General features: G+C 34.1%; 1 protein-coding gene across 4 annotated transcripts in view; it reads right to left on the bottom strand.

Annotated features, from left to right (window-relative positions):
- The window catches only part of CASK (calcium/calmodulin dependent serine protein kinase), a 166,268-nt gene that overhangs the window by 24,439 nt on the left and 128,454 nt on the right, over nt 1–13,375 (bottom strand). Inside the window, exons 18-19 of one of the 4 annotated variants that reach the window (XM_081327004.1) lie at nt 2,563–2,631; nt 1,316–1,351 (exon numbers count right to left, since the gene is read on the bottom strand). The exons of 1 other annotated variant lie outside the window; for it this stretch is intronic. In XM_081327004.1, the coding sequence (XP_081183130.1) occupies nt 1,316–1,351; nt 2,563–2,631 (105 nt within the window). The remainder of the gene's footprint in view (nt 1–1,315; nt 1,352–2,562; nt 2,632–13,375) is intronic. 2 more of the 4 variants (XM_081327005.1, XM_081327006.1) reach the window with 2 other exon arrangements.

Below are 13,375 nucleotides of genomic sequence, written 5' to 3'. Positions count from 1 at the left end.
GTTATAGATCTATAAAACAGAAGCTGCAGTTTTTGAGAGGTTTTCACAATAATCTAGGTGAAGCTTTTGGGGAGAAAAAGCAGGGAGAAAGAAGCAGAGATATCTGTTGCCTGAGCTAATTTTTATTCGTACACTAATGAATCTCACACACTTCCACACTAAATTCAACAAAATGGACAATTTCACACATATTAATAAACTAAGATCCAAAAATTTACTTAGATTAGCAATTACACTGCAGGTTTTTTGGAACATAATGCTAAATATGAATATTTAAAACTACACATTTTATTGGTAACATTACTGTTTCACTTCAGTGCCTCATTTATAAAAATGAAGAAATATTAACCAAAATAGAGGCATAATAGAAAAACTACAATTAAAGGATTATAGAATAATTTGTGCCCTAATTCTATAAGAATTATGTTCATATGAACAATTAGGGGTGATCTTTTGCTTGCAAAAAGCAAGTGCAGGACTGTAGGAGTATGACTCTTAAGCTGGGAGAAGTGTTCATCATTTTGGTTCTATTTCATTAAAACATAAAACTAATTTTAAAAAACTCTTAAGGGGATCCAATAATTAATAAAGGGTAGCAGCTGGAAGTGCCTCCCTACTTGTTTTTAATTCTGCAAGAAATAAAAACCAAATATGTATTTCCCTAACCACTGTATGCGTTTATGTGAAAGTAATTTTCAACAGCAAAAGTGCTAAAAGGGAATCCCCACAACTCTTCCATTTAAAAAAGGCTGCTTTCCTGTATTTAACTAAATTTAAATACATTAATAGGTGTTAATGTATTAATTAATTTACATTTAATTAGACATTTGCATTTTCAGCTAGATCATAAATTACAATGTCAGAATTCATTGTTTATGATCCTATTTGAAGAGCCATCCTGCTCTCATCAGGACACTACAGCTAATAGAAAGTGACAATTATTATAGATTTATTAAGACAAATATAGCCACAATACATGATTCTTGGATAAGATCTAATGAATAGGAATAACATGATAAAATAGCAAATCAAAATCACAAAATGAAATGAAATGAAATCTGATGAGAATGCTGATGCTGATGGACAACATGAAAGTGAATGGAGAAGCTGTTAGTAAGAAAAAAACAAATTAGTATTATAGGAGTACCACAAGATAAATAGTGTGTTTGTTGATCAGCCATGTGAATAAACACAAAATAATAAAAGCTGTAAAATCTAAATCAGCACATAATGGGATAAAAAAATTGAGATGGTGAGGAGAAAATGGCTTGAAGCAACTAAATTATGAAAGCCTTCATAGAGAATAGCTATTCACCTGTCGTCCTTTTGGTTGTGTTGTTGATGGCAAGTCCTGCAGAATAAAGTCAACCCAGGAATAGTAATTTTTCATCTTACTTTGAAAATAGGTAACAGTTTTAATGTCAAAGCTATTTTAGAAGTGTTAACAATAATCATGTTCAGAAAATGTCAAACCCAGATTGTTTAGCAGCAAGCCGAAGCAGATAAAATTTAAGCAGACAGAAAGTGTGCTTTTAATAAGTAATTCATCATCTTCAACACAAAAATTCCTCAAGCAAAGGAAAGTAATTTTAATATTCAAACTGTATTCCTGATGAGGCATTCATATTGATCAACATTATAATTACAAATTGAAGTTAATATATTTATTTAAAATCTTGTTTTAATGGTATTACATACATGACTAAAATATAATTCTAATTGTATCCATTTTAGTATTTAACCAGTTTTTTTTAATCAAAATGTAATTGCAATATTTTTTACAGTTTTTGAACTTCTCCAGAAGTTCTTAAAATGTTTAGTTAAGTGTTGACAGCAGAAATACAAAGAATATTTTTGAGGCAACATTTTTCTACAGATACGTTTTAACATTTTACCATTTGTGTTCACAGAAAAAGTAAATAGCAGCAATATCAACAACGTTTACTAATATCTTTTTGCCTGAACATATGGTAAAAAGAACAGCACTTTGTGTTAAAGATGTGATGTTAATAGCTCAGCTTATAAATGCAGTTTAAAGACAGTTTCTTTTGCTTTTCATATCCAGGCAAGGCTCATATTTCACAAAATATGTGCACGTACCACAATAGCAGGGGACACACCAATTCGTTAACTCAGATAGCGGAAACCAATGTGGTAATCTAGAGAACTTTAATAATAACAATAGTAATAATGATGATGATGCCTAGGTCTTGAAAGCCTCAAATATCTGCTTCACTAATGTTTTGCTTAAAAACACAACTTTAAAGTTCAAAATGGAAATTATTCTTTTTTGCTTAACTTTGAGCTAATCAGGATGAGAATAACAAGAAGCATATTTCAAGATGATTAAAATATTTACCTGATGGTTGAATGCAAATCATTAAAGGGATTTTGATTAGAAAATTATATTACTGAATAAACACTTGAATGAGAGAAAATAGGGAATTCTAAGTATTCTCCATTTTATTAATAGAACACAATTTTCCATTGAACATATAAAAAGAATGGTACATAAGCACCAACAAAACTGTAATGCTCTCTGTCTGGAATTGGAGGTCTTACCGAAATAGAATTGTTAATGCTGCTATGGCCATTAGCTGGGGACTGTCTGGATGTAGAGGGGGAATCTCTCTGAAATAAGACACAAGGTTCATTATCACACAACACTACATTGATATATTTTAATAAACAAATATTGATAGGTTTAAAACCAATTTTGCCTTATTCTTCTTAAGAAATAATCATATTTTAACTTACACGATACTCCTAAGAAGTCTATTTTTACATAATTTGCAGTGTCAGTGAAACTGCTTATATATTAACTCTGTTTTCTCTCAGTAACAGAAACATTTTATTTTGATGACCATCTCTTCTGAAATGATTGCTTATGTAATGATGAAAAGTACAAAGATATCTCACTGGCCTAATTATCATATAATGCAAAATCAGGTTTGTTAAACCACATTCAAACATTATAAACTATAGATGACTCAGTTAAAGACAATTTTATTTATTCCTAGGATACATCCCTTCCAGAAATAACATATGAACTAAGTTAGCATTTCAAGATTTGGTAGCAGAAACCATTAAGAAAAGTAGTATATATTCCTTTTTTAAAAGATAGTACTAATGATATTTTTAAAATACTTCATACGGCTTTGCTATACGTACAAACACACACACACACACACACAAAACACACACATCTTTGTAAAAAACTATTAGCTTCACTTGAGAACTTGCAGCAAATAATTTGTGTTACGAAAAATAAAGAATATAGAACCAATGATTTTGCACTGCAATATTTGAAATTAGTACTATTTTTAAAGTTGCTTTAATATATCAAAGGAAAAAAGACAAAGAAGAATGAGGAAAGAGCCTAAAAAGGAAGCAAGAACGTTTTGTATTACAGAAAGAAACCTTGAGCATATTTATCGATCTTTCTTAATGAATTTGATAGCCAGCTCATATATAGAGAGTAAAGACAATACTGGTGATCTCTAATTGTAAATCTGGAGTTACTCTGTATTTCTATCTTTGAACTAACATCTATTTTATTACTGTCCAAAAATCTGTAATTCATTTTGTAACGTTAGATACCATATTCTTGGTTATAGATTTAAAATGGATATTCACTCTTTAAACAATATTGCGCTTTTTAACACTACATTAACAAACTTAAAGATATTAAATAAAAACTGAGTAGTAGTAGCACCAGTGCTCTTTTTGTAAAAAAAAAAAAGGTGCTGGAACTCACACAGCTCCGGCTTCAGTTGAAAGCTCTTTACGGAGCAGGAGGGGAGGAGAAGAAACCACTTTAGGGAGCGATTTTGCAGCCCCTCAGTGGCTCGATCTGGGCTCTGGAGGCCTTTTTCAGGCCTCCAGAGCCCGGATCGGGCCAGTGGGGGTGGGACAAAATCGCTCTGCAGTCATGGATATGAGCTCCACAGGCTTGGGAAAGGTCTACAGAGCCCAGATCCATGGCCGCAGAGCGATTTTGCGCTTCCCCAGGGCTCTGGAGGCCTTTTCCAGGACTCCGGAGCTCGGATAAGGCCACTGGGTGGCCACAAAATAACTCAGCGGCCATGGATCCAGGGTCTGTAGGCTTTGAAAAGCTCTCCAGAGCCCGGATCAGGCCGCTGGGGGATGCAAAATTGCTCCGCAGTCATGGATATGAGCTCCGGAGGCTTGGAAAAGGCCTCTGGAGCAAAATCAGCCCACTGGGGGGGACGCAAAGTCGCTTCACATCCATGGATCTGGGCTCCAGGGGCTTGGAAAAGGCCTCTGGAGCCCAGATCAGCCATGGGGGGGGAGGGTGCGAAATCGCTCTGCAGCCATAGATCTGGGTGGCAGAGGCCTTTTCCAGGCCTCCGGAGCCTGGATTGGGCTGCTGGAGGTCCGCAAAATCGCTCTGCAGCCATACCTGTATTCCTGCTGGCAGCTTAAAAGGAACTGGTTCTTCCGTTCAAAAAAAGGTGCTGGAACGCTGTTCTGTGCGTTCTATGACAAAAAAAGCCCTAAGTAGCACAGTTCTAAATAATTCGAGTACTGTCTCATCTGTTTTCCAACATAATTATTACATAAGGGATTATGTTTAGCTAAATATAAATTTGAATCTTTTGCTGAATCATGTTGGTTCAGTCTTATTTTAAGATTGTAAGAAACACATCAATGTTAAGGCTCAATTAATTATTGTTAAAATTAAAAATGATAATTATTAATGACCCACAGCAGTTAATTTGTTAATGTAGGTTATTCTGACTTTTTATTTCAGAGTTCCTGCAAATAATTAATATCCAGCTTAGTGGTACTCTTCAATTCTTTATAAAAATATTGTAGACTTTGAACTCTTCAAGATAATTCCAATATTGATTATTTACTCAGGAGTTTTAGTCACTTCATCTGGGCCAAAGTGTGAAATCAAGAAAGCTCTTAACTAAATATACTGCTATTTCACAATTTTAGATATTCCAAATTTATTGGCAATAAAGTAATCCAAAGTATCAGTATCTCTAATTTCTCATGATTTCATTCCCCCCCCCCAAATATAGGACTATGCAAGAAGGTAAATTTATCGTGTGAATAAGTATTGAAATTATACTTCCATCGTGGCATCTTCAAATATATCTTGCAATCTTCAATGCAAGAAAATGCAATGGAGTTAGGGCTAAAAATAGAGACAAACCACATCAAATTGGCCACATAGTAACCGTGCCCATAATTATTTTTTGACTTGACCCTTAGATTGATATATAAATGATATATAAAAATATTTATCCAAAAATTAAACTGCACTTGGGAAGATAATGCTCGCCTCAGCATCATGTGACAGTTGTAATTTAGCTAAAGAAAATCTAGGGGCTTGTCTTTCTTGTTAAAAAAAAATCAGTACCTTATCTGGTTGAAATAATACAAAGTTATTAACATAGGAATACCTATATATCATTCTTGAAATATTAATCAATCTTTATTTCTCCACAAAAGCTCAATGTATTTTTAATCATCTAATTATATCAATTATTCAGCTTTGAAAAGATGTACAGGTAGTCCTCAAATTACGATCATAATGGAGCTCAAAATTTCTATTACTAAGTGAGACAGATGTTAAGTGAATTCGGTCTCATTTTACGACCTTTCTTGCCACAGTTGTTAAGTGAATCACTCCTGTTGTTAAATTAGTAAAATAGTTGTCAAGTGAATCTGGCTTCCCCATTAACTTTGCTTATCAGAAGGTTACAAAGGTGATCCCAAGATCCCAGGACACTGCATCCATCATAAATATGAGTCAGTTGCCAAGTGTATGAATTTTGATCATGTGACTATGGGGATGCTGCAACAGTCGGAAGTGGGAAAAATGGTCATAAGTTATGTTTTCAATGCTGTTGTAACTTTGAACAGTCACTAAATGAACTGTCATAAGTCAAAAACTACCTGTATTACATTTACAAATGAAGAAAATTTCTTTGGTATAATTATTCCCAAACATTTGAAAGAAATCAAAGCAATAATTAAATATCACAAATTTTCTTTTCTTTTCTTTTTAAAAAAGTAACTTTTATTATAGATTTTTTTTTACAGAACAAAGGCAATGCAAATTTGAGAGCCAGTTTGGTGCAGTGATTAAGATGTTGGCTTAGAAACCAGAAGACTGTGGACTCTATTCTCACCTTAGGCATGAAAGCCACCTGGGTGATTTTGGGCCAATCACTCTCTCAGCCTAAGACACTTCTCAGGGTTATTGTTGTGGGGAAAAAATAGGAGATAATATTATGTATCTTTGCTATCTTGCATTATCTGAAAATAATAAGGGCAGGAATAAAAAAGGAAAAATAAATGAAAGTGATAAATAAGAAAAAAGAGAACAAAAGTAAAAGTAAGAAAGATACAAAGGAGCAGCTTCTGATTTACTTTAAAGCAATTGTAAATGCATCTTTTTAATCCTCTCTTTAAATATACGTCTCCCTTCTTTCATATTCTATTCCAGGGATAGGCAACCTCAGCTCTTCTATGAGTCATGGACTTCAACTCCCAGAATTCCTGAGTCAGCTATACTGACTCAGGAATTCTGGGAGTTGAAGTCCATGAGTCATAAAAGAGCTGAGGTTGCCTACCCGTTTATTCTTTTTAATCATCAAACTTATAAAACATCCATTTTTTTTGTTTTCAGCAAAAAGTCAATAAAGGTTTCCACTCACTAACAAAGGTAGTTATTGTCTTTTCCCCAATCAAACAAGTCAGTTTTGCCATCTCTGCAAATTCTACTATCTTAACAAACCATTCCTCCATTGTATGTACTTCAGAGACTTTCAAATATCAATTTTAAAAAAAAACATGAGGGGAGATCTGTATTGTATTGCCAGATCTGCAATGGTTGCAAATTATCTGCTGGTATTTAACTTTAAAGATCCAAAGTGGGATTTGATTTTCTGCAAAATCTCCTCCTGGCAGGAGAGGCCCTTTTGAAGAACCAGAAACTTGATTACTATATATAAATGAAAACTCCTTGCTTATGGAATATGCCATTCATTCTTACTGTATGGTTATATAACTTCAATACTGTGAAAAAAGAATGCAAATGATAATTCTGTTTTGAATTGCTTCATTCTGCTTTATTATCAAATTAAAGTTAAGTGTGAAGCATACTTTTAATAACTACATGAGTTGAGTGCCTCACTTATTTTAAGTGGATTGCCATATTGAATATTTTGTTAAATGTATTTTTTAAAGTGACACAGGGATTCTTACACAAAATAATTAGATGTGGTATATAATAATGATGTTCATGTAGCAATTTAAAAATGGTCTATAATTAAAAAGCCTAACACTCTGAATAGTTTGTACTACTTGACCTAAAGCTTCTAGGTTTGAATCAGCTTTCTTTCCTTCTATACTTAAATAGCCCAGTGGTTGGGATGTGATTTCAGAAACATTTGTTTTTAATCTATATACATCTGTATTAACCAAATGATACATATCCTTAACTCAATACCATAAATATGGTATATTAGGTCTTGTTTAAAATTATTTTTACATTTTTAAATTAAGCTTCTCTAACTTGTTAAACGGAGCACATTCTTTTTAATGTAACGTTTCATTATTGACTTTTAAGTATTTGTATTTGCTCTTAGCTTTTTCATCTAAGCCAACTGGCAACATTTGTTTGTGATTGAAATATACTGACAATCTGGTTTCCAAGGGAGAATTCTGTACATTTTGGAAAACAATATACATAATTGCATGAAATTGTTTTTTATTTCTAAGTAACAGTAAACAATTTCATGCAATTCATTTCAAATATTTTGCAACAAATAAGTCAACTGTTTTATTAATATTATTTCTATTTTGTCACATATTCCATGTAGACCTGTGAGAAAAGCTGGCTGAACATTGTGCCCAGAAGAATGAAGTACTTTTTTCTTCAAGGCACATTCTCCTCAGCATGAGAAAATAAGATAAATTCTTTCAAATAGTCAGGCTAAAAACAGTTTGTTAAGGCAACCAGAATGCCTACCTGCCATCTATCCATCTTGTTTTTTTCTCAAAATATTTTTCTATATGTATCCTTTTTTGCCTTTTTTCCCTTGAACATTTAATGTAATGTAATTTAAACAAGAGATTAAAATCCACACCCACCCACCATTCAAAAGATTTTTAGATCACATCCTTTTCAACAACTATTTCATTAATGACCATATTCCATTTGTATTGTAGAAGATACGATGAAACTAATGCTTTATTTAAATATCTTTCATTTAGATGAGAAGCAATTACAGATATTGGCTGAACTTGATATTTATTTCAATCAGTTGGCAGCTGACTTTTGGCACATAGAAAATGAACTCATAATCCAAAGACTTATTGTTCAGCATTGGGAATATACTGTATATATGAGACTCCTAAATATTTAGCATTCTGCATAATTAATACAGACCAATCATAGATGACTGTAATCAACAATGCTTCAATTTATTGTTATAATGTATGCATGTCTGCAAATGTATATTTTGTATATTTTTGTTTTTCTCCTTTTATAATTTTGTGTTTTTCTCCTTTTTCTTCATTTTTTGTATTTGTTAGTAAAAATTGTTTAGGAAACATACACATTATTTCCAGTCTTAAAATAATTCAAAAACTTTCCGCAATATATTCTAATGAGTTATGATTCAATCAGTAACCCTTGACATGTCCATTCAGTCACCATTCCGAGTTACGATGGCACTAAACCAAGGAACCTACAACCCATGTCCAAAATTACAGTCATTGCAGAGCTCCTGCAGTCAGGTGTTCAAAATTCAAGTGCTTGGCAGGCTGCCCACACTTAAACTGCAAAGGTACTTCATCTCCCACTACCAGCCTATCTCCCTGATCTCTGCCCTTTGGGCCCTCACCTCCCTGCACTCTGCTGCCCTAGCTGACCTTTGCTATCGTCTTGCTCCATCACTGACTCCCAACAGCAGCTCCAGAGCCATGGGACACAAGAAAGTCCCTTTGCATTGCACTGTTGGACTGGGCGGGGGTTTGGCTTTATTTTGCAACTGAAGCCCAGCCCAGCCCAGCCCAGCCCAGCCCAGCCCAGGAGTGGATGCCGAGCAGCTTTCTGGTGTGCTGCACTCTAGTGTTGCTTTTGGCTAATTTGGCCAGGCTAAGATGGCCCAGGAGGACGGTACAAAGGGCTTTCTGGTGCATTGTGGCTTTAGTGGTGGTTTTGCTTTTTTTTTTAAGCTGAGTCCAGCTTGGCTAGACCAGGCATCCCTCGTCAACACTGAGAGTAAGTAAATAGCAAACATCAGCTGGGGTGACAAAAGCACAAGGAGGCACGATTCTTGGAGTGTAGGATAGTGAGATTGAGTGCAACTGGGACTGAGCTAGAGAAGCTGTGGCTTCCCAGGATGTGGCAAGCAGCCCCAGAGTTGTGCAGTTCTCAGACTGCTTGCCATCCTGCAAGGAAAGGGTGCAGAGCAGCCAAGAGGCAGAGTTGGGGGAAGGGGTAATGCAGGTGGTGGTGGGAGTTGGAGACACTTCCTTACCTTACTGAGGTGTGGAGTTGGAAGGGATCAAGCCTGGAATGGCTTGGCTTGGGGTGGATACTCATTTAATCACCCCTATTTCTAGGTTAACCATGGCAACTGGATTGCTGGGATTCTGGTCACTAAGCATAAGCAATATGGTCACATGGCATTTTACTTTATGACTACATCACTTACTGATGGAAATTCTGGTCCCAATAGTGGTCCTAGGTCAAGGACTACCTGTATATAGAAGCCCGTTATTAAAAATATTATTGCTACTCAAATGCAAAGACCCCATTCTCCAAATCATTGTTCCTTAATTGATATGAAAGAGCAAATTATGGTTTACAAAAACTAGGGGAGATGAAATTGAAATACTCAGAGTAAGAAGTAAGAGGAAGTGTATGGTTGTTTTCCAAGTGGCAAACTAGAATTGAATCATAAAGTGAAAAATTTCTGTCTCTCTCTCTCTCTGTGTTTGTATGAGTGTGTATATGAAGTAACATTTACATTTTATGCATCTTTACTTCAGTAACCAAAGAAAATTAATCAGAAATGAACAAAGGCTAGATAATCACATTTTATAATGTATCAAAGACTAAATTATAATATACATAAAGAAAATGGGCTATGATCTATGAAATGTTGACAGTTCATATAGTAGCCTCAGGAAAGACTTGTTCAAAATGTTAAAGAAACTGAAGATTTCTTTCCATTCACACAAACACACACACACACATTTGTCATAATTAAGTTTTGAAATTAATAGTAGCTAGTTGTAGTACAGTAATATAAGTAAATAGCACTTCAAAAAAAAAGAATTTTATTTGTCTACACTTGTTAGAAGTCTGAGATTAATAAGAGTAATCAAAATGAAAATATGTTAATAAAAAATCAAATAAAATCATAGGAAAATATATGGGCAACTCTAGTTTTATTCCTGCATTTTAATTTAAAATCTCCATTTATGTAAATTAGTATAAAATGTAAATTAGTATAAAATTCCATTTTTCAAAATTTCTAGTAACAAGTAGACTTTGAGCATGAGGGTGTCTGAGAAACACGAGATTAACATTAATCTTAAACAATATTCTTTTTATAAAAAAAGAATTGTCCAAATCTAAAACCTGCTTTGAATAGCATAGCTTTTTTACTCCATACTATAATATTATTCATATTTTTATCATATCAATGCACTCAGATAAACAAAACTGTGCTAAATCCACTTCCAAAATGCTCAGTCCCAGGATTTTATTTACAGCTTCAATTTACTGCCCATGCTCTGAATTAAAACTTTTGGAGTTAACAAATATTTTAATAATTTTGGAAGATTCAATTGCTGGAGTTAAGAATGATCCTTCTATATCTTTCTGTATGCAGCCATTTTTGTAGTGCTAGAACAAATATTGTCAAGTACATCTACAATATGACTCCAAAATGGCAGTCACTGTGTGTAATAGAAAGATCTATTTTTGTAGCATTCAAACAGCTTTTTTTTAAGTGGAAATATGAAAAATAAACTGCATGTTCATTGCTTCTGTCATTACTGTGAGACCTGTGTTTGAGAAAGTTATACAGGTACCTACTTAATATAGTCTGCACTGTGAGTAGGGATAGCAAAATAACTTTTTTCAAAATAGAGAAAGTAAGTTTGCCCTGTCCAGTCATGTCAGACTCTAGGAGACGATGCTCATCTCCATTTTTTAGCCAAGGGAGCTAGCATTGTCCGAAGACATTTCCATGGTCATTTGGCAAGCATGACTATATGCCGAGGCGCTTGGAACATTGTTAGCTAATTAAAACCCTTTTGCATAATTATTTGTGACTATTTATGCTTACTATCCAGTTAAACACATATCAAGATACTCATCATCATGCCTTCAATTTTAAAATAAATTAAAAAATGCCATGATTAGCTTCTTTACCAGATTAATCTATCCCTATCCATTAAAATGACTTTTTAATGGATAAGCATATTTGTGTAGGCATATTTGCATTTGCAGCCATATTGTATAATAACTTAAATGTACTTCTGGCAAGACAACTTTCAAAATGATAGAATTCTAGTTTCTTTTAAAAAGAAAAGTATACAAATGTGTATATCTGTGCATTATGAATCCATACTGCATTTTATCAGAAGCTATATAGAGGAACAGTTAATATATTTAAGCATGCAATATTTTAAAGTATGGCATCACTTACATAGTATTTCTCCCAGTGTGTTTGCTAAGTAGGAAAAACATCCTTTCTTAAAATGAATGTAAGCATAACAAATCTAACAAAGCATAATTTATACATCTATAGATTCTTAACCACAAACCACTCAAAAATAAATAACTGAAAACTTTTATATTGGTAATGAGGTAACAGAAGTTTTTGGTTTAATTGTCCTCTTGGAAAAGGTATTTCAAATAGTTTACAGTGAAGCATTAATATTTAGATGTTGTGAAATTATAGAGCTTTAAGAGGTCACTTGTGTATATTTAAAATATAAGTGCATTTAAATTTGTTTAAATTTGCTGTAGAGGAATGTCTTCAATTTATTACAGCAGCTTTTGAAGTTGTACAAAAGTAGATTATGAGCCGTTTCTAATATTTCATATTATGCTGTTTTCTTTAAAAGTAATCTCTGGCTATTGGATTTTGTAATGGTCTATTTCTATATCACAAAATTTTGCTCCATTAAATATGATTAATTTATTAAAATAGAATTAATTAACTTAAGATAAGGTAGTCCTCAACTTATGACCAGGTGTTTATCGACCATTCAAAATTATGATGGACCTCCCTAGAGCTACTTATGACCTGTTTTCAAAGTTATGATGGTTGCACACACACACACACAGCCGGTCACATTAGTACATTTTGAATGCATGGCAACTTACTGCACTGACTTACAACTGCAAATCTGGGCTCTATTCAATTCATAAGTCAAGGACTACCTGTGCAGTGAATGCCTATTTCCTACACTAAAATAAACAGTTACACATTCATTGAATATAATAATATGGAATACCCCAAGATTGCAAATATTCTCAAAAGTTTAAGTGTGACAAAAAAAATAGCACCAATAGCTCAGATCAACTTCCTAATCTACCTTCAAATGTGTTGGCTATATCTTCCATAAAATTCTGGTTAAGAATAATGGCAGTTATACTTCTAACATATTTGTTGGACATGCAATTAAGGAATGTTACTGATGGATTTGATGCATTTTTTAACTAATTACTCTTTGGATCAAATATTATTATAAGGCGAAACTGGCAGGAGACAAGTAACTACCACTATGTCAGCAAGACTAACTTTTACTGTATTTCTCAAAACTATCTTTTCTACCTTCTTGCTTCTGCTGTTAGGTTCTTCCTGCAAGCTAAGAAAATTTTGCCAGTGGATAGATTCCTCTAATTCAATTTTTCCAAACCTGGTTCCTTCTAGGTGTCCTGGGCACATTTTCCATCAGTCCCATACAGCAGCAGTTCCCAACTTTTCTGGCTTTGCGGACCAATGGGGGGGGGAGGGAGGGAATGGTTCTGTGCATGCAGAGTGCAAGTGTGGGCACTTCCATCTGCGCAAGGCATGGGCACGCATGCTGCTTGAGCAAATGGAGCTGTGCGTGTATGCTCACTGCTCACCTGCTGCTCATGCATGTGGAGTGGCTTCTTGCTGCTTCCGCAGCCCTGTTCCGAATCGGCTGTGGCCTGGCAGTACCATACAGTATATAAATTTAATTGGTCAAATGAGATGATGGGAGCTGTATTCCAATATATAAATATTTTGTCTGTGTAGCTTTCTCCCTCCTAAAATATTGGATCTTTGATAGATTATAATATTTCCTTTAGTCTGCCGACACAATATACTTTACATTT

The sequence above is a fragment of the Vipera berus genome (assembly GCF_964194415.1).
Source record: "Vipera berus genome assembly, chromosome: 4".
NCBI classification, from domain to species: domain Eukaryota; kingdom Metazoa; phylum Chordata; class Lepidosauria; order Squamata; family Viperidae; genus Vipera; species Vipera berus.
This window is presented reverse-complemented; position numbering and strand designations above follow the sequence as displayed.